Source organism: Fulmarus glacialis, unplaced genomic scaffold (assembly GCF_000690835.1).
Source record: "Fulmarus glacialis isolate BGI_N327 unplaced genomic scaffold, ASM69083v1 scaffold27332, whole genome shotgun sequence".
NCBI classification, from domain to species: domain Eukaryota; kingdom Metazoa; phylum Chordata; class Aves; order Procellariiformes; family Procellariidae; genus Fulmarus; species Fulmarus glacialis.
This window is the reverse complement of record NW_009196345.1, coordinates 81,525-104,502: the sequence shown is the minus strand read 5'-3', so window position 1 is coordinate 104,502 and position 22,978 is coordinate 81,525. Positions and strand designations below refer to the sequence as shown.

Here is a 22,978-nt window from a genome sequence, read left to right as displayed (position 1 = left end):
GATTCTATGATTCTATGATTCTATATACTGTACACATACATTTATACGCACATAGAGACACAGCATTACAGAAAGCAGGCCCTCATTTTTTAACTAGGCATAGTTGCATAAGATCAATCCCAATACATACTATAATGAAGCTGTTACAAACCAAGTACCGTCACTACAAATTCCACATTTTTTGGTGAAGGATTTTTATTCAGGGTAAATTTAAAAGTCAACGGCCTTTACCAGGACTGAAGGGTTAGGATTGGAGCAGCTTTCTGATATCCCTTGTTATTTAGCTTTTACACAGAACATCTTTACTTACAGTCTTGCACTAAGTTCTGTACAGAACTACAGAGCTAAATGTTAGGCTCCAGCCTAATGCACCTCTTAAGGGAATACATTAATTCAGAAGCAAACACAGTACTATTACACGCTGTGCATTTGACTTACCTTTACAGTGCAGTAAAAAATGCCTATTCATGGGGCTAAACTTTGCACTGAAGTATGTGCACTGGTCTTTCAAGAAGTCGCATGAGAGACACTGACGATTCAAAGATCCCACTGTTGATACACTGGGGAAAAAATTGATCAGAAACATTTTCCATTGGAATAAAATACAATAAACCAAGAATTAGCTCATCAGAGTGATAAAATTTGTTTCAGTCCCTAAACTTGCCAAAAGATCACTGTCTTTTTTTGATGCAAACTGTTTTCAGATGACTCAGTGGACTACTGTTCTGTGAACTGGGGAATGTGGACAGGATCCAAAACCTGCCCAAAGCAGGACTGGAGTTCCAATAATTAGCAGTGCTGCAGGGTAACAATGTTAGTAGGACACCATGAAAAGCCTCATTAACTTCAGATTTAAGCACTGAGGTTTGTGTAAGGAGGAGATGCTTTGCCCATGCACTTTAAATTGCATTATTAGACCCCATAAATATTATTTTTATTTAGAAGATTTTCCTTACTTTTAAAAAATACAGTCATGTTACATGCTTGCATTTAGGTTTAGCTTTTTAGATGCTTATAAAGGACTAGTGAAGACATAAGTGGTAAAAACATTTTGTGTTAAAGTCTTTTCCGTTTTTAAAAAATGTAAAACATCATTGGCACTTTTAGTTTTGAAAAACTGTGATTCTTTCCTTGTTACAGCTCAAGTGTACTCATTTTTACATAATGTAAATGATTACCCAAGCCCCAAAGCAGCAATTAAGCTCACAGAACGTCATCATAGCACTTACGGCTTGGGATGAAGAAGCTGTTAACACAGCCCCATGTACTTCTTACCTATGTAGCTGTCTTCCTCTTGGGGATTCTTCAGTGCTTAAGAAAAAACTGTGCCCAAAAGATGAACAAAGTTAAACTCAGTTTGGTAAACTAACTGATTTGGGTGGTGTTTAGAGAAGTGAGAGATGTCATAAATAACATTTTTTAAAATTAAAAATTCCCAAATATACATGAAGATCAAATACTTATATATAAACCTAGGCTCCATGATTAAACTTAGACCCAGTATACAGAGTAGTTATTTCAGGTGCTATATGATTTCCTATTAAAACAGTGATGAACACAGTATTTCATGGGTTCTATTTAATTCCTGTAAAGCCCCCGAGCTCCAGTAGCAACCAGGATCCCTTTCTGCATATTACAAATACAGAAGAGAAAGTTTCTCCTTCACTCCAAGAGTTTGCAATATAAATCCAAGGCGTAGAAAAAGGTCACAATGAAATTATATCATAAATTACAATAGGCATTATGATACCCGAAAGCCTTTTTGAGCTGTTGAACAACTTTTTCTTCTATCTAGAGACAGAAGCTAGCACCCTAGGCAATGGTTTACAGACAAGGTCACGAGGGTGGAAACTCTCTGAGTGATCTGGGTGAAAATCAGGGTTTTGGATAATGGCCCTATATAATTTGAATTTATGAGATTGAATCAGATCCCCAAACAAAGTCCAGAGATCTCATGCAGTAACCAAGCAAGCATGAAAACTGAAGATTTGGGGATTTTTATCAACTGAAAATTTACTATGATTTCTTTTCTGGAATCCAGGAAAGGGCCACCAAAATATTATTACTGCTGTATTGTGTGTTGATTTCTTTTATTTAAAAAATTCAGTGAGTCAACTGATGCCACGGTATGCTCCTTTTCCCTCTGCATAAAAACACAGGCAGTAATACACTGGCAGATAAATTGTCTGACAACTACATTTTATGTACTTGGGAGTGTAAAATTTATGGTAATGCTCAAAAATGAAAGAAATATTGTAACTTAATTTCAGATACACTATTTCCAGTTAAATGGGTTCCAGTTTAATAACTCAGATATTTTCATAAACAGACAAAGAGAATAGTGCTTACATCTTTTGAGTATTTTCATCATATGCCAGGATTTTGATAACTTCCCAGTTTCCTGATGTCAGGTGTCTCACGCTGATTTGTTCACTTTTAGCCTGGAGAGACATGGAAAATATTAACTTTCACCTTGCTTGTTACATTTTTCTTTGCCTAGCAGGATTGTCTGCATGTCATTACTGATTACATCTTTTTAAACTTTAATGTGCAACATAACATCTTTAAATCACAAACCTCACATTTTGACAGGCCTGAACTTCAAGTATCCTTTCCCTCCATATATAAACTTTTCAAAGTAATTAAAATCATCTCAGTTTCCATCATAATTTTTCTTTCAGTTGCCCACATGCCAACAGAAAATACAAGTCCTATACTTCAAGTTTTGTTTCTCTTACTGTCTCTTTTCCTTTACGGGGGCATAGCAGGGGAATCTAACTCAGACCCCTGTAACCAAAACTCTGCACAAAACTTTCACGTTTATCACATGCTTGTACTGAGCCAAGATTACCGCAGAGATGCTGCGCCAAGACAGGACACCAACACAACCCTCATCAGAGAAGGCGGGCAAACCTCTACGAAAAATGCACCACACCAACTCAGACACAGAAGTTCACAGGATCTAAACCTAGTTAAAGCCCCTGCTCCACCACGCACTCTGGAGAAGCCTCTCTTTATCCAGGGTCTCTAAGGAGAGTCTAAGAGTAGCCTCCCAATTTTGGCAACTGAACCAAATGCTTATAAGTTGGGGAGCACCCCTTGCTCCCTCTCATAAATTGTTTCTACCCCAGTGCAACCCTAGGAGAATAACTGCTACAAGGGGAAATTCAAAACCTCTCTCAAAGAAAGGGATGGCAGCTTTCTCAGCCAATGCACCAGGAACTGAATTAGGAAACATCAGGATGCAATGCATATCTACCCTGAGGTAAAACCAAACTCTTTGGCTGGAAGCTGCAGCAGACTCCTCATCAAACACAGGTTAAAAACAATAAACCTGAAGAGTGAGAAGCTCATTCGAGAGTGCTTCCTAGTGCAAAAGGTAAAATTCTTGCTTAGGCTTCTGAAGATTAAAACTTCAACCATGAACATACTTGAAGAGTGTTTTTTTCTGTACTAGGGCTATGATGCTTGGCCTGGATAGAAACATGCCTAGTTTTCAAATTCAAGACAAATGTTGTAAAGAAAGGAAGTGATACTTCAGCTTATATTTCAGCTTTAGTGGGTGAAACCTCGCAGCTGGAGTTACAAAGGAGGTCAGAGGGAGGATTTAATGGTGCTTTGTGGCATTGCACCCTGTGAATCCAGAGCACCAGCCCATACCTAACCACAGTGGCCTCAGTGGTTATGTGTCCTCCAAAAAGTCATAAAGGCAAAGAGTGGGTTTTTTTAATCCCTGTATTTCTGAACCGTATCTTATAAACTCTGAGCTCTACGTCAACAGCAGCAATAACTAGAAAGCAGAAAATGCTCAAGGACACCTATGAGACATGTCTGGAAAGGACAAGGCAGAAACAAGTCCCTTAGAACTGATCTGTTTTCTAACAGATCCACAAAGAAAAAATGATGTAGTAACTTTATGACAAGTCTTGCAAGGACCAACTGAGATCAGGACGTTGTGCTAGGTGCTGTACATATGTTTATGATGATGGTTCCTTTGTTCAGGAAGGTTCTCATATTCAGTGCTGTCTCCAGGAATGATTAAAATATAAATTAGTGATTTATTACAAGTGACTATTTCTTCTCTAGAGAGAGAGAAGCTGCAACTATTGAAAGAGATATTTTAAAATTGAGATCACAGAATCTAACAAGAAACAGCAATAAAAAGCCCAGCCAAGCGTTAATAAACATGGTTATTTTTCAAGGTTACAGCCGTAATACATAATTTATGAAGCTTGCAGGAAGTTCTTGCCTTGATCCATTAAAGTTAATTTATAATTGTTATTTTGTGGTTGGAAAAAAGAGACTTTCTAGAGTTGCAAAACCCCAAGTAAGAATTTTCTAGATACATAACATGATTCAATCCCATTTTGAGATTAGGTTCTTTTAAATATTTCATACGTTACAAAAAGCATTTGAAAACAATAAAACACACATCTAGCCCTCTACATTCACATAGTAAATAATATATGATAGACAGTAACCCTTTAAACAGTAACCTCCCCTCGCAAGAAGATTTAATTAGATGCTTCTGCTAACCTGCTTTGATTATATCATTGACACACGCTTTTCTAAAGTACAGTCAAAGAAATGCAGCCCAAGAAAGACTATAATTTGTCAGCACTTGTTGCAAGATTGACAAATAAGCCTCAGTGATTAAATATATCTAAAGCGAGCCATTAAAATTTACTTCTTTGTCTCTGTATGTTCACGTTGGTTCTGTGTTTTAACTTTCCTGCCCTTGGAGGCTGATTTCTGTTAATGAGCTGATATCTGTATTGAGTAGTACAGAGAAGTAACGAGAATCTGAATGCCAAATTCCAACGTTATCCGAGCTCCATCATGAAAAAGCTGTGATCATCTGGGTACCGGCCGACTGCTTTAAATCCTGCAGGGCACCTGTTATGCCGCTGTGGCTCTCACAAGGTGTGACAAACATCTGATGTGACAAAAGACTTTATGTGCAACGGTTAATATAATTTTTATGCCTCCATGTTTGCTTTAGAAATAATGGACAATCAGATTAATGCAGTGTGTAAAACACATCATATAAACACATTTCCTGTCCTTTATTGCTCTGTATCAGCCCCATTACCACGCAGAATGTTGCTTATGGATGAATAATGGTTGATACATGGAATATCACATTTCTTCTTCTTCTCAGGAGTAGCTACATACTTAAAGCCAAATTTGTCATTGGTGATACCATTCAGACTTGTTTATTCATGGTGATGGCGGTCAAAATAGAAATATTTTGGATTTTTGGAGCTGTACAGTATGCAGGGCTATAATTCTGCCTAAAAAGGATAGAATACTAAACTCTTAATCATAAGATTGACTTTAAACATTATTCTGGTGGGATTAAAATATATATTTAAAAGTAGGTATATATTTAATTATCTTATTGAGTAAGAGTGGGCTTAGTCTTTTGCTTAATATTTTCCTGAATTAGGATCAAGTTTCCTGGGCTCTTTAATAGTGAAAAATGTCAGAGCCTACAGGTTTAAGGTAAATTTGATTGCATCTGTAACATCCTTGGGAATGCTCCAAGTTAATTTTCAGATCTACGTCATTCTTATTTCACGAATTTTAAAGATACTTATTCATATTGGGAAAGAAACCAAAATAAGACTTCATTGACTAAATGGTTTTGTTCCAGTGTGAATTTTTGTGTGGTTACTATATTAATACACCTTTACCAGATCGTCATCTGAGTTACTGTTTTCTTTAGAAGATAGAATTTGACATGTCTTTGATCCCTTTTTTCTTGTCTGATTCTTTCTTGATATATTTACTGTAGTGAATGAGTATCTTGTTCTTGATTCTTCAGGTTAAATTTTCATTGAAGTTCTTTTGCTCTTTTTCTGTCTGCAGTACACTGTGAACATATTTCAGACTTAATAATGTTCATACCAGAACACTGTCATAAAGGGAGATAATAGAGTTGCCTGGTGCCAAGTCTGCTATTTTGATGTTTTGGGTACCTTGATAATCCTTCCTATGTCATATGGCTCTGCTAAAGTACCTGGATTAATGCTCTGCTGATTTAAATAGATGCCTTGGAGTGTTCCGTTCCAGGGCATAATTTCCTTTATTAGTTCATCACAACTTCATACCGGTGACCTTCAAAGTCGTAGTGCAAATTTATCTTCTTTCAGATTCTTCTTTGGAAAAAGCAATGACCCTGGGAAATGGAAGCCACTGGAAGATGTTGCAAAGGGTAATAAAAGAATCCTAATTTTCACAAAATTTTAACTTTGGGTATTGTCTCCCTTTACTGTCATGTGTAAGACCAGAATTATGAATATTCTGAATTGACATTTCAAATTATACTTATGCATCTATAGTGTATATAAAGAGGGTAAAATGAGTGTTTCTGCAGGTCTCTTGAATTTCTGTGGCTATAAAACTTTATTATTGACAGAAGGGTTTAACAAGAAAACATCTCTGCTTGTCTATAAAGGTACAAAGAAAACATGAAATCTTTCAGAGAGAGTACTTTGGAAATACCTTTCATTTACAGACCTTACATGCCACCACAGCAGAGGTCTAAGAAAAGAGAGTGAGCTCCACTTATTCTGCAAGAAGTTATAAATATGTCCCTCTGCACCAAGTGACAACCTGAAGAGGACAAATGACCACCACACAAGTGTTCAGACTCTACTGAAGTGCAAGCCTTTGCTTGGGTCATGTGTCCTCAGTAAAAGTCCTAGATGACCACTAGGATATTAAAAATAGCCTGAACCAAAACCTTACCTGAACAATAAACATAGCTATGTGGTGAAATTCGCCCCGGCCTCCCTGCTTCACTGGGACAGTCATGAAGAACTTACTGCCATCCTTGGAGAAAACTGGTTCTTCATTCTGTAAATGTAAGATTGTGTTAGTTTGTCATACTTTCCATTAAACTTCTTAACAAAACATCAGCTTAGGTTTTCTGTCTCCTTGGTTTTGGTAGTTGCTGTGCTCATAAGAAAACTGGAGAAAAATCCTTAGATTTTAAATGTATTCTGCTAAGATTAACAAAAATGTGGTGGCTAAAGGTAAATGTAGTTCATGCCAGTAGTTACCATTGTGCAATCTTGTCCTTAAGCATGGGTTACAGCCCTTGCAAAACTCTCCCTCCCAATGAACGGTCTGGTAGTCTGATCCCTAATGCAGCGGGACTTTCCAGGATACATTCCTTTACAGACATACAATTAATGACAAGAGATAAGTCCTACTTGTGATGAGGAGAACAAAGGTTTCCATGGTCTGGACTCAGCAAAACATTACTAAGTACATGCTTAACACTCACTGATTTTGATAAAGTTCTATGGAAAAAATAAGCACAATGAATTGATATTCTGAATCATGGTCTTACCATAAATCGTAGCCTGATGTGATATCATCTCTCTATGTCTAACTTGACACAGAAATATTAAAGGAAAACGGCTTGCTATAAAAGCACAGATTTTTTAAAATGATTTCTCATTTGCACATTGCAAAATGAAGCCTGAAATGTATTTTAAATAGAATGTGTTTCATCCATTTATTGGATAGCTCTTCTGAAGCTATGAAAATGGAATCATTTGCTGACATATTAGTTCAACATATTGTTCTGGGTATGAATTTAGAAATATTCTTATGCATTCCAATTATAGCCCGTATGACCTCTAATCTTTGAACTCCTTTGGGTTTAATTTGGTGACGTTATTTTTTAATCAGAAAAAAATTAGCACAACATATAGGACATGCTTGGAATGGGATTCGCCTGATCTATCTTTCACCATCCACAAGTTAGGTAGTTAATCAGCTGGTCATCTAAGTGCTTACTTAACTGAATGCAGAGATTGGAAACTGAAGGGAACATTGCCTCCAAAACCCAGACAGGTGTCACAGTTCGAAGGGCTGAATTGCTCTCTGGAAGTGCGTATCTCTTTCCACCACTGACGTGGTCAGCTAGATAGTGAAATGTCCTCTGTGTGACGCTAAGTGACAGGATTCCCACTACCAGAGAAACAAGCTGCCATCTGAATGTTTACACAGACACTGCTATAATCCTCAACTGTTAAATTAATTTAGGATCCTGAAAAGTATTCAATTTTAAAAGGAATGGATTTTAATAGCTTATAAAAGAACATATAATTAAATAAAAATGACAACTAAGCAATTATACACCCAGAAATAGCATTTATACTATACCTGTTTAGGAAGCCACAGATCTGACTGCATTTCATATTTCTAAAAAAGAAAAAATTGCTTTTATGGAATAGCTATAGATCAAAAATATTTCCCACATTCAGCAAAAGGTCTTTACCTATTTTGCGGGTTTTTTTCTACTGTGTTACAATCTTCACATCTCTTCATTGGCACTTACATTGAAACAAACAATAATTTAATTACAAAGTCAACTGCTTTATTCAGAGTTTTTGGTAGAACACCACAGGGGACCTAAGAATGCCTTTTTCAGTCCTTTCTGATTAGCTATCAAGAAGCTTTACACAGGCAGCTCTATTTGTTTTTTACCTCTAGGCATCATCTGACAACTGGATATTTTAGGTCCTTCATCAACACCGGGCAAACAGCCAGCATCAAGCTCAAAGTGTGAGACCTTTTCAAATCACAATCCCTTGCTTTAATGGGTTGTAGTGTGGCATTAGCGAAGAGGAAAAAAAAAATGCAAATGATTGGTTTTTATTGGTCACACTCATATTTCACATCATGCCATCTTTAAAAAAACCCAAATACCATGCACACATTGTTGGGAAAAAATATAGAATATAAGTCAACTGTTGTAAATAGTCACAGTCACACTGAAGTCATGAAAATTTATTAGCTATAGAAGCATCTGTACATATATGGCCTGAAAAATGAAAAATCTGAAGCTACTGTAGCAGCTGGTTTTACACAGTACTTTTTGGAATTGAGAACATGTGCAAAATGCTAAAAAAAAAAAAACAAACAAACCATAGGCTTACAGTTGAAATCAAATGGTCTGATACAATGTTCAATTCTCACAATATGGTCTTTCCTCATCCATTACTGAATTCAAGAGCATCACCTTATCCCAGCGGAGGAACTGTCCAAGGTTACAAGCACAAGCCCTGCCTGAGCTGTGCTCACTGCAGTGAGCATGGCTATCCTTCCTCACCCACCTATAAGGTCCTTCGCTGCACTTTATTTCTTCTTTCTCAATCTTTCTCTCTTATATTATGTCCTGGATTACAGCTCCCTGGACACCTACTTCAGACAAGTCCAACTGACCTTGGAGCACACCAGGGTTTCCTTTCAGAAGCGACTACTCACAGTGGTTCCCGACCGACTTTCTTAATAAAAGGGCACAAGGCTTGCAGGAACCAGGTAAAAAGCTACCCAATCAACAAATCTCCATGTTCACAATCTTAACCCATAGTTTGGGGACTTATTCGCAGTTTCTGAGTCAGGAAAAGCAACCCGCACTATGTAGCAAAAGAAGCAGAAAAGCTCGGAAATAATCCCTAACACTTTAACATGACTGACTTCAGTAGCAGACACTGATGGGAGCCTTTTGACTCAGAGGCCAAACAGACCTACATTAATCACTCATAACCATTTACACTGCCAAATTATACCCTCTGTTTTGGAGCATCTGTTGTACTGATATTAGCACATATAGAAAATATTTATACTTTTAGCTGGTTCTGGAAAGAGATGGTGACTCAGAATGGGAAAGTGGCCAACTGCATTCAAGATGCAAGATTGACTGTGAAAATGGAGAGATGTAATGCAGCAGTGTCCGAAGTCAAAGTCTGGGTCAACGGATGGGATGTGGCTGGATTCAAATAGAAAACTGTATTTCAGTTTGGCTTGCATTCAAAATGAAATACCCCTGTTGCCTTTCAATTTTATTTTTTTCTGAAGTTATTTACTTCTGCTATCAAATTTGCAGGAATTATCAGAATTTTACACCTTTTCCTTAAACATATGTAAGCTGTGAGAGACAGAAAGATCTGAAATGAAACTCTGTAGGGGGAGAGAGGAGAAACTAGGCAGCTGAAAATATCTGATGGAAGCCAAACTTGTCATTGTGCTAGCGATATCCAAAGTACATGCTGTTCAGCAACTGCAGTTTCCACTGAAGTTAATGAATGAACAAAGCTTAGTAATTCTGAAAATGTCACTCAAAGTTGCTAATTGCATGAAATCATTTCACCAGATTTGGAATTTTCTCACATCTATTTCCTCCCTGTTGACTAATTACATTCAGCTTGCAACTACTGCATCTGCAAACTGATTTCCAAAAAATCTTTTTCTGAATATGAAAACAAAATGTAGCAAGAAACCTTGAAAAGAGAGCTTAGGAAAAAAACTGACTTACCCTGCTGCAAGCCCCAGTTGTGGTTTCACAAACCGTAAGGATGGAGATATTCTGAGGCCTGTTTAACCATCTCACCACAGCTTTGGTGTTGCTTACCCATTTCACCATGGTGATGTAATATTCCCTAAGTAAACATTTGAAAATACAATGTTCAGATCATTCCTATTTCAGATTAGACATTTTTTGTTTAAAAAATATACAGTTCATCAAATGCTGGATTTGTACTGCACAACAGTATGAGTACTGAGGGATGGAGAAAATAACCCCAAATGCCCAGCATCTGTGTTCCTACAAGTGAGAAGGCTCAGTCCTAGTGCACTGTTCCCCTGGGAAATCTGTACTCCGTTAGCATCTCCTTCTCAGCCATTTGTAATATATAAACTTTACCAAATGCGAAGTATATACCTGTGAAACATCTGTTTGCAAACGCACATGAACCATGTACTGGCCAGCCAGCTTAAAAACGAACACTAAATTCCAACAGAAGCCAGTATTTTCCCATACCAAAATACCTTCAGAAGACACACAGTTTTGCAAAAGAATCCAGCCCTACGGCCAAACAAACAAAAAGGTCTGTAATGCTAGAGGGCAGGCGAGACCACTTTAAAACGTCACTTGTTCTAAAATATCAAGTATTTCCTAATGGGACTTCTGCATAAAGGGGAGTCACACCCAGTATCAGTGCGTGTCAGCTTTCCTTTTAACAAATAGCTCATAACATCAGACAAATTGTCTGTCCTTCAACAACCCTGAGCAGGGGAGGCTTCCTAGGCACAGACTAATGGTATGGAGTATCTGCCTCCCTCCTCCCAAAATCCTGTTAGGCTGTCAGGCTGGGGATGTTACAGAGGAAGACCTGTTGCAGCTTGTCATCCCAGCCAGGCTGTTTGCTTCACTTCTCTACTCGTGGCAGCTGGCAGCTTTCACAGTCCAGCTGAGTTATGTGCAACAGTGGAGCGAACTTGTCTGGAAACTCAGCCCCGCTTTAAGACAAGGGTCTTAGCTTGCATATGATTAGGCTTTTAATCTAATACTGATGGAGAACTCACTACTCTTTGACAACACATATTTAATTATACATTCAAAAGCCTTCTTACGAGATCAAAGAGGCTAAGCAGCACCAACAGCAAAGTTGTGTACAACTCTGATGCTGCACACAGGAGATGCAGGAGACAGCAACTCACCGCAGCTTCACCCAGCCTCGGCCTGGTGCTATATTTGAAGAACATTGCTCAACAACCCAATATGCCCAACTTTCTTTTGGCTTTTACATTTGAGTTAGTAAGAGAGAGATTTTCACATGTGGATACCAGAATGATGACTAGAAATGGTGACTTCAGGTATATTCTGAGTCTAATACTTATGGTTTTTCTGTTTAAAAAGCTTTTTAACTTACTGAGGAGCAAATATGTATGCCAAAAATAACACAAGATCTAACACGAGACCAGGTGACACAGCCAACAATGCAATGATCTAACAAACCAACCAAAGAGTGCAACACCAAATCTCAGGTAACTGGTTCCCCATAGCAGAACTCAAGAAACGAGAGCTGAAAACTTCTCCCTCTGCAGTCGTGCCTTCATAAGGCCGTCCAAAACCACTGCAACTGCACACAGAAGCCCAAAAGTAGCCAAAAGGAAATGTTCAAAACATGTGTATACAGACTGCCTCCCTCTACCGGTACTTAGACACCAAGGTAAGACAGCATCCACTGACAACAAAGCCCAAATTATCCCAGAACCAATTTCTACAAAAAGAGCCTGAGCTGTTCCATTTGAAAAACTCTTCAGCAAGGGATGGAAACAGGGGATTTAATCATTCAGAATCCAGCTGACATAGTAATTAATAGCCCAAATCAAACCACAACATCATCTTCCATCACTGACATAAACTCCTTGATCACTGAAGTGAAAGCAAAAGATCATTTTAAAATTCCTTTTTTTCCCCCTTTCATCAACTACGCATAAAAATATGTTCAAACTTCACTACATTATAACTTGTTTATCAGGAGCGTAGTACAGTGTATATTCATATATGCAGAAACACACACCATTCTGAAATTAAATACTGTCTCCAGGTAATGTTCCTTTGCAATTCACAGTTTTGCAGTTAATCTATTGTTTCATGTATACAGTGCACATACACACATACAGAGTAGTGTTGTTGCAGGTCAACAGATATAACCAAGTCGAAGTTTGTAGAAGAAAATCATATGTTTTATTAGACTGGCTGATACAGTTGAATAAAAGAAGAGAAGCCTGCAGGGCAAAAACTGTTTTAGTTCCAAGGAAGCTGCTATCAGTTTGTGTCTCCAAACTTATCAGGATATTTTTGCAACTAATTTATTGTTCTAGTAATGAAAATAAGCACTCTCACTTTCCCTGCAGACCCAAATACACAAATATCCTGGGATTACTAGACGCTCTGCATCTGTACGTACATTAAGTTTCCTCACAACATCACTTTAAAGAGGAAAGACTATGATTGCTTTCTGGACAAAGGACTGAAGCAAGATATTAAATAAAAATTTACACTCATTTTAGATCCTCAATTTGATATCCATTTAAACAGGTGCTCTACAGCACTTTGCATGTTCAGAGCACAACTTTCATCCTTGTTCAGGAACATTTCTTAAACCAGACTGTGGATTAATTTACTGCATGTCCAAAGAGTAACAAACACAATTACCGATCACCTGTGCAATGTTAGTTTAAACTCACTGTATCACACAGAGGCTGCGTGGCAGAGACAGAATCCAGTTTTAGCATTCAATTGGCCTAATAAGAGCAGACTTCCCTCTCTTGCTGTGGCTTGTTTTATTCAAGCTGTGTCTCCCCACCCCACTCCTAACTTCCTTTTTCCTACATTTTGTAGTTCCAGGGTTTTCCTTATTGATCCCTTCTCTCACAGCAGGGCCACTATAAGACGATCACGGGAACCATAAAACCCCTTTGTTGATACTCATCTCCTCTATCCTCACCATCTCACCAGCTCTCTGGGTTCCCACTGAAATCCCCGATTGTCAAGAAAACCTCATTCAATCCCTGCCTCATAGACCTGCCTTTTGTTTTTTAGCCAGTCCCTATTTCATGGTCTAATCTTTATAGAGTTTCTTCCCTCTCACCTGTCCTAGGATTTTTTCTGTTCTAAATTCCAAAGAGATTGCTTTCTTCTTTAGTCTGTATAAAAGCAGACAGAAAACACTGAAAACACAGAAAAGGCAGTCTCCTTCCACAGCATCCCATGATCAGTCAATATTGAAGGAGCTTGCACATGACTCACTTTATTCTAAGTTGGATTGAATCAGGCGATGCATAAAAACAAGAGCTTCAAGCTCCTTGACCAGACAGAGAGCTACTTCTGATTCCTCATTTGTATTTAAATCTGTTGCTTGGCTTCAAATTGGCCTAAGGCAACTATATAAGGTAATCAGTATAAAGAAGGTACAGCTTTCCCTTAGGTCTGTGAACCAGGAACATGACATGTATACAGTCAGCTCAATAGTAGGAGCTGGAACATCTCATATGTGCTGAGGAGGTGCTGCACACTGAGGGGGATGGAGGATATTCAGTGAGAAAAAAATTTCCAACTGTAGGTATGAAGAAAGCAAATGTCTTTCCTGAGCATATGGCAATTAACTTTTTTCCAAAGATTTGTAACTTGATGAAATCTGGATTCGTTTTTCACTGCTGATAAAAAACATGTTAAATATCAAAGGTGTTTATCATCTTTTGCTAAGCTTGAAGACCCAATGTTTTTTAATCTTTCTTTCTTATAGAATGTTTTCCTTTACTTTGATTATGTCAATTGATACACAGTTCTATGGAAGTAGTTTAACAGTTTGCTAATACATTTATCATCACTCAAGAATGTCCAGCACGTCTTGTTCCACTTGTAAGTTTTGGGATGCTTGTAACTAGAAAGATACGTATGTGTGTATCTTGCTGGCTGCTATTGTAAGTGCTTAGCAAAGTCAACAGAGACAATAAGCTGAACAAAGGAAAGGGATTTGCACTGCATTACACTGGAAGCATAGTTACAATCATAATTAAATTTGAACATTAAATACTTAGATTTGAAATAGACAGTCTAACCTCACAGGAAAAAAAACAGTTTTAAAATTTAAAATAAGAAACTGTTCAAGAAAAAGAGTCAAACTTTGCAACTTCATACCATTCACTATAATGAAGAAATCTGCTCTAACTTTAAGCCAGTGAGCTGATTATGAAAGAAATCAGCTTATAAGAATAGCTGGAAGACATTTAACATTTATGGCAATGGAAAAAGGAACTGTACTTTTGATGATCGTATTAATAATTTGGATTTGGACAATAAATACAACAAGGTTCAGCTAAAGGAAGCCAACCTATTTCACTCTACTAGTTTGCTGGCAGGTTGTTATCTAAGAAGGTAAACAACAGAAACTTGCCCAATGCACAATGCTCTAGAATATTTACTATATTCTTGAATTATTTATTTTGTTGTGTATTGAAAAGCATATGAGAATTTACAGATAGTAATAGAAAATGTCATTCTCAGAAACACACATGGAAAACATCACAAATTGAGACATGACCTGCACGGTAGCCAAGGTAACTACAGTTTGTCAATATTTTGGTATACTATACATGACTTTATCTATGCATACATTGATGGATGTACTGCAGTTTTCTTTTGAGACTAAGCCACAGGTATTTGGTTGGAAGGAGCTTTTCTAGCTCCCCTTCCCATGGGTGCTGGTGGCCACCATCCTAGCCAGGCTAACAAGCTCTGCTCCCCATTTCCTCGCAGCCATGGGCCCTGGCCACAACCATCTTGGTAGCCCACTGAGGGACTCTCATCATCCACCCTGAATCCCCAAATTGGTATGGGTGATGCTCTGCCTTTACAGGTGATGGACAGAGCAACCTCTCTCAGTCTGCTGGCCACACTCCTCCTAGAGCAGGGTCCAGCCTTGGTGACAATAGTGTGCGCTGTTATCTCCCATTCAGCCCCACACAAATCCCTCGGCAGGACGGCTGGGCAGGCAGCGGGTCCCAGCCCCTGCGACCCAGGGGCTTATCCTGACCCATGTGCAGAACTTGCATTTCTTCCCACTGAACAGGGAAGGGAATAATCAATAAATGCCTTGGCATTGTGTGGGAAAGCATCAATAAAACAAAGTATGTGAATATATTTTTATCCTGTAGGCTTTGGCTGAATAGATTACAGCCATTTGCTATCAGGTATGATAGTGAATTAATCCTTTACATTAACCTTGTGAGATAGGTAGTGTTATTGCCAAGTTACAGAAGAGGGGAGGGGCAGAAGCGTGAAAGAAGTGACTAGACATAGCACATCTAAGAAAAGCAGAAAGTAAACCCCAGTTTTCTTAATACCAAATAGCACACTCCCCCATCTTTCCCATTTCCAGTTAGAATCAAATAAGCTTTCTATTCCAAAGCAAGGGTCAGACAAACTGGCTGCCAGAAGTATAAACCCAACCTTTCTAGATTCAAAAGGTGATTTCAAACTAGAAGTACATAAATATCCAAATGATTTTGTTGATTTGGAAATGCATGGATGATAAAAACATTAGTGCAGCTTGTAAGAGCATTATTTGAATTCATGCAAACTCAACTTCTTAAGTGTTTCCAGTTTCATTAAAAAAGATTAATTAAAATCAATAAAAATGATTTAAATTTGTCATACAAAGTCAGAAGGGTCTGACTATGTATTTCAGTCTCTTTAAAAGCAGGTATATTATGAAATGAGAATGTGGACATCTAGCATTTTTTCAGGCATTTAAATATTATTGAAAAAAGTCAGAAAAAGGACTGACTTCATTTCTTACAGTGCGTTTATAAAACTACCTGATCAGCAGTGGCTGGGAATAGTGTAGAGCCAATGCAGCTTGCTCACTGTGGCTGAGAATGGGGAAAGCAAACAGTGGATGACCCCCACGCTGAGACTTTTGAGAGCATGGGGTTTGAAAAATTAGCCTACATAATTTCTTAATATCATATTAATACCTTATGTCTAAATATCACCAGTTACAAGGATTCTTCAGGTGTCCTAAGGTGCAGTGGTTTGAACTGACCGCTTGCACACCGTATCACTTTTTCAAGATTTGCAGCAGGAGGTGTAAGCTTTCCAACTGGAACTTCAGGAGCTAGCAGCGTACGAATGCACACATATTTCATCTTACATGTATACTGGCTTGCTAGGACTAAAGAGAAAAAAACCCTGCAGTACAAAATTGTGTTTGCCTCTGAAGAAAACATAATGTAATTGTACATGTGGAATGGAAACACCAAGGGGGAAACAGTAATTCCACAGAATATAACCACATGTTTAAAGGAAGACTGTTAGTCTTTTTGTGGCATTAACAGTGCACAGTAGATGGTAAATTTTTCCACAGAATAAAACTTTCAGGAGTAAATTTACAAATGTTATTGCTATCCTTATATCAGAATAACCTGAACAAAACTTGGGAAATATTACCAAGCACCTTTATAGAATCACTGCAAGAAGTAAATGAAGGCAGAACAATTGAATTTACTCAATCTTACATCTAGTTCCCAGATGCTCTAAAAATCAGAGAAACAGTTTTCTGTCTTCAGAGGTCCTGCACTGCACACAATTTGGGGAGAGTTGAGAATCTGAAAGTTACTTTTTGTGGTTATAAATAACAGAAGCCCCCTTCCCTACCCATTTGTTTGGTTTCTCTGTGTAGGAGTGAATATCTCCCGTAATAGCAGTTGCTTATGACTTGTACAATATGTATTTCCAAAATGTTTCTGCCCTGAAAGATCCATAAAACTATATATGGTAGTGTCCCATTCCATTTAATTCTGAAAGACTCCCATGACCTATTTACTAATGACTCCATAACGAATGGATTAGTAAGGTACTAAAAAAAATTGACTGCTAAAAGTAGCTACTACTTTTATTAAAAAAGCTAATACTTTAAAAAAACCCTCCCAACCATTACAAACTCCAAAGATTTCCACTCTAGAAAGGCCTGTTCAAACCTTATTCTTCATACCTGTATATATATTGATATATGGATATATACGGATTGATGACCAGTGTGATGACTGACTGCTACTCAAATCCAGAGTCAGAATGTAAGATTTACAGTGTACTTGGCTGACAACTATGTAATTTTTCTAAATTTTATAGCACAGACATTATACCTTAATAGCTAAAATTAAGATGAAACTAACTTTTTCCAGGTTTAAGTAGTTTTACTCTGTCTTCTGATACAGCAGCAAAACAGAATTTTAAACATGAATATTACTGCAATTAAACAGCAACAATATCAAGGACTCAAAAATCTGGCAAAGATGCCCCTTAAGGCTCACAAAAGAAATTCCACAAATTGAGCTACTGCTAGCCTTCAACTTCAAGATGCAAAAAAGGTTTTAAGATACCAATATTCATTCTTTTGCTTCTACTTTCAATCTTCTGGGGAGGAAGAATGCATCTGAAAAATCTAGAGTGAAACCATAATACCTGAACAACATTTTCAAGATTTTTTTTTTTGTTGAGGATTTACACATTGCTTTCTCATTTCACTTCTTCGTGCCTTCTGACATTTAAAGGACAATTTTAATGCTGTTTAAGAGAGTTAAGATGCTAATCTTGATGGCAAGGAATCTCTTTCAGATCTTACACTACCACTTAAATTAATGAAGGTTTAGCAAGCAGCAGAAGATTTTATTATGTTTTTCAGTAGTGGCCCATCAACAGAAAGAAAATACTTCAAAAAGCACAAAATCATTCCTTTCACTAACACAATCAGTAAGTATTCCAGCTGACATAAATAACTGCAAGGCATAATTCACCATTAAATTATTCCTGCACTAAATTAGGGTACCTCAGTTTGTGTAGAAGAGAACTACGCCAGCTTAGAATTGGTTGCAATGGTTGTGAATCAGTGCCCATGTTAACATTCTGATTGTTTTGGGAACAATTACCAAAAAATCTTTTGGGTTTTGTAGGAACTGCAAAAACAGCAACTATAGTCAGAGGGGTTTTTTTAGCTAGAGGTAGCTTTATGGTTGCCAATCCTTTCCACGTCTTTCCCCATCTGAAAATTCCCTGAGTGATGAGAGGAAGTTGCACTTCCTGGGCTCTTAGACTGCAGCCAGATCTGGACTGTGGTAACTCTTCTATTGGTATTATTACCTACATTGTGTACTAATTTAGGCTTAGAAGATCATTAACGTGCACTGAAACCACAATCGGAATTTAATCAATAAAACTGCAATTCTACAAACTGGAATACGCATATGGGAAGGGATGAAAATTTTCTTGCCCTTAAACAAAAGTTTCAAGGCACCTCAAATTGAGGACAAGTAATCGGGACCTCAGCTTAAGGTAGTAACTTTAGCAGGAGATTCACCTGCTAAACAGCTAAGCAGCCAGACCTCCTTTCTTCAGCCCCAAAGTCAAAGGGACTGTTAAATTAGGTCAGTGGTTGCAAAGCAGTTTCTCCTGAAAAACACAGCACAGCCCTTCTTAGTCTATGGGACCCGGTGGCATCGCATCTCACCTTCTGTCACCTCACTGCATCTGTCAGCCGTGATGAGAAACGAAACTTTCCGTAACCTGTTGGATTTGAAAAGTTCAGAATATTTCTCTCTAAACGAGGGAACACCCTGATTACGTGTTCTGTGCATTTGTAATACGCTTCTATATTCTACAATCTCATTTCAGAAACTGAAAGCAACAAGTTGGCACACAGTAAGGAAAGGCTGGGAGTCAATGCAGTAACGACCTCTGAAACAGGGCGGTGTTCAGCCCCTTCGACCATAGCTTAGGATTCTTAATTTCATATATTTCAAGTAAATTGGAGCTTCTCAGGACATCAAACATGAGCAAATACCAGATCCCTGTGATTTTTAAGAGGAGCATCAATCCAATACAGCTGTATTTTATTTTACCATTGTTATGTTCATCCACGGGGACTGAGATAAAGAGCATGCCGGTCAAAGATAAGTGGTGTGCTGATGTAAAAAAGCAACAATTAGCCTGAGAGACAGTCAGGTTAAATTAAACATGAGTTTCAAAACAATGAAATTCTATACCTTGATTTAAAGCTGTCAGGTGGCATCAGTTCCAGTGTATGTGCTGGTCCATACAGATCAACTACAAACAGCTTTATTGTTGGGTTTGTTTGACCTGCCTTTGAAAAAAGAAAATAAGAGCTTTAGAGGCACTGAATCAGTGACAGCTAAATAGAATCACTCATTAACATAATTCAGTATCTTTATAATAATGAGAAATTATTACAATTTAAAAATCTTAAACTTTAAAAAATAATTTCAGAGCCATATGAATTACACAGATAAAAATATGAAGTATTAATTGAGGAATTCTCTCACTGCCTTTACCGATGGCAGACCTTCCTGTGCAGAGCAAGGGACCAACACTAGAAGTGGTTTGGCCCAGTTCAGTAAAGTCAGCTGCAAAAACAGAGCCGGTTCCTAAACCAGCAGTTAAACCCAGCCTCCAGCAAAGTCTTTTCCACACACTATTGTTCCTTCTTCCAAAAAGCTGTCCTATATCTGAGATAACATTCCTCCTCTTCCTCCTCTTTCTTTACCTTTTTCCACAGTCTTCCTTCCCTGGCTTGCTGAGATGGAAACCTCTATTTTTGGCCCTGTTCTGGACCCAGCTGCTTTGGCAGGCCAGCTCTAAGAGAAACAAAATGCTTCTTGTTGCTAAAGGGGAATAAAATGGCAGTTTGATACATATCCACTGGGAAGAGTGTGATAAGTCCTGAGGATCTACAAGGAGGTGGGACTCCTCCTCCTCCCAGTAACATGGCTCATTACTAAGGGAGGTTCCTGAGATGAAGAGAAAGGACTGGCAATAAAAGGCAAAGCTCTGCAGGGCTGGCAAGCAGATGCTACTAGTCCCATCTCCCTGTCCTAGCCGTATCATACCCAAGCTTCTTTTTGATGTAAATCACAGGAGTCACACAACACTATATAGCGTCCTTGGGATACGGCGAATAAAAAGTGTGTCTCTCAATGGGGCTGACTCCTGTTTAATATTGGAAGGACAAGGTAAAACCACAGATTCTACAGATTTAATTATAATAAACTACAGAGTTGTATATCTGGCTCTTCACAGGGGTATTTAAACTCCCTTTAGGAATTGAACTTATCTCAAAATATAGTCTGAATGATATGGGGGACAAGAAAGTAGTATTTATGTATTTTTTACTAGTGCTAAAAAAATTTGAAAATGGATTTAACAAGACTCCTGGAATTCTTTTTTTTTTTTTTTTTTTTTTTCTCCATAAAAACTTTTACATTTGCCTCAAAAGAAATGTGGTCTTTCTAAGGCATCCCCTTCATGAACACAGCTTACACAAATGCAAAACTGTGGAAAAAAAACACTGACCAAGTCCTTAGGACACAACTGCAGTCTCCTTATATCTTTTGAACCTTACATTGACTGCATAGTGGTATCCAAGTATCTCACTGGGAGGGCTGCCATGCGTAATTACTATCCGGCATGAGCATGAGCTGTAGAGAGACACTCTACGGCACGCCTTCACAGAGGGCATGGCCGGATCTGCGCTAGCCCCTGAACAGAAGCGCAGAAGAACAGCACTACCTCTCCGCAGAGTCTCTGCTACAAATAGCCACGGTGTGCCCTACGCTGCTGCGTGGTAGGTCTGAGCTACAGCTGTACAGCAGCGGCTTCTAGCTCGAAACAAGGTCTGTCCCTGCAGTTGGGGAGGTGCTGTGGTCAGTGGGGCGAAGACCGAGCGCTCCCGCAGCCTGTGGTGGGCTCGGGCAGCTGAAGGTGGTTTTTCTACCTGAGTAGAAAAACTCACATCCACATCTCTCCCTCAGCAGTGAACAGCCTCAACTCCTCTACCACTCAGGGTCTCCTCATGACAATTTAAATAGTATAAATTTTGTATAATACCCAAAACATCTGTTCAGTAGTGCAAGAACTATTTACATTGAAATCCTACTTTGTTCTCAAGGTATGTAACAAAATTTAAACTTCCTTTTTCACATTTTTTTTTGAAGAATATAGTCTGTGCGTGACATGTACACAGATGCACATGTTCCAGTATTCACAAACACACATGGGTTTAATTTTATTTTTTAATCATAGATACAATTTTCTCCGATGGTTTCATTCTATAATAAAGACCAAACCTTTTTTTTCCATCTCTGTTGCTATACTACAAGCTTCGTTACCAATTAATGATGTTTAACGGGTACCTAAATTGGCATTAAATGGAGGCATTAAATAAAGATAATGTTTTTTCATTAACGAGATTACTGAAGTGGTATTGTGTATCACTTTTATGCTGAATTGCTAATGAAATGGAATTACTCATTTCTTGTTTACAAAGCTGACTTTTAAAAATATTCCTTATTTTTTCTCTGCTCTGTCACTCAAGGCCTTTTGCCAATGCAAGTATACCTTTGAAAATACTGTTACTTTATTATTGTAGAGTATTATTTCATAGCACAAATACATTACATTTATATCATGCGTTGTTTCACAGTACCTGGTACAGGCTAACTGTCCACCGTCAAGAATAAAGGGTCATCACCAAAAAACAATAGCAGGAATAGGGTAACAGTAATATTTTCTGAAGCCCTCAATGAACTTCCCTTGAAATGTCAAAGGAGTACCACATACATGGACCTACATATCCTGTCAGAAAGGAACTCAGACACTTTGAAATTGCACGCAAGGGATGGATAAACTGGTAAGTTGGAAGGTAATACCAGTGCTGGAGCTCAGAACAAAAATGATAGCTAGGGAGGCACCTAATCAGGAAATCCCCAGAAAAGGAGGAGCGATTTCAGACATTATCCCTGTCTGGGCTGTTCTTTTACTTTTCAGCAGGCATCTAAAAACCCTGCTCTAAATCTTCTGAAACACAGTGATAGCTCTACTTTTTATATATTTTTTTTCTCATTTTGATGGCCAGGAAAAGATTTTACTGTGGCTTACCTTATTCAAGGCCAGCCTGTCACATTTATTAATAACAGCATAATTTACTGAGATCTATATAACTGCAATGGAACATGTCCTGCGCTCTGCACACAGTCTATGACTCCACTGCAGTTGTGACAGGATCTTTTTTTCTGTGCAGTTGTTCAAACATATTACCCTTCTCTCAGAAATGCTGGATTGATTTTACCAAGCCATATATCAATGATGAAATTACTACAAATTAGTTTGTCTACTGCTCCCTCACCCAATGGTTTCTTTCCAGCAAAAGGTGTTATAGTCTACTGAAAAAAAATGTAATTAATATTTCCTGAAAAGCAACATCAGCCTCTGTTACTGTCTAGAAACACTCCTTCCATACAGTTGAATACTATCACTAAACAAGGAAGAGGAGGTGGGGGCTGCACTCACACTCATCTTACCTTAGGATATGGATACTGCTTTCCTTTTGGATACTCTTTCCAGCAAAAGGTGTTATAGTCTACTGAAAAAAAATGTAATTAATATTTCCTGAAAAGCAACATCAGCCTCTGTTACTGTCTAGAAACACTCCTTCCATACAGTTGAATACTATCACTAAACAAGGAAGAGGAGGTGGGGGCTGCACTCACACTCATCTTACCTTAGGATATGGATACTGCTTTCCTTTTGGATACAGAC

At 38.1% G+C, this 22,978-nt stretch overlaps 1 protein-coding gene across 1 annotated transcript in view; it reads right to left on the bottom strand.

Moving 5' to 3' along the window:
- Positions 1-438: 438 nt before the first annotated feature.
- Positions 439-22,978, bottom strand: part of LOC104072656 (inactive dipeptidyl peptidase 10-like) — a gene marked incomplete at its 3' end in the record, with an annotated part of 52,192 nt that continues 29,652 nt past the window's right edge. Inside the window, exons 6-13 of the mRNA XM_009572180.1 lie at positions 22,741-22,802; positions 19,411-19,508; positions 10,337-10,460; positions 8,182-8,220; positions 6,754-6,861; positions 2,350-2,441; positions 1,276-1,323; positions 439-560 (exon numbers count right to left, since the gene is read on the bottom strand). Coding sequence (XP_009570475.1) covers positions 439-560; positions 1,276-1,323; positions 2,350-2,441; positions 6,754-6,861; positions 8,182-8,220; positions 10,337-10,460; positions 19,411-19,508; positions 22,741-22,802 — 693 coding nt within the window. The remainder of the gene's footprint in view (positions 561-1,275; positions 1,324-2,349; positions 2,442-6,753; positions 6,862-8,181; positions 8,221-10,336; positions 10,461-19,410; positions 19,509-22,740; positions 22,803-22,978) is intronic.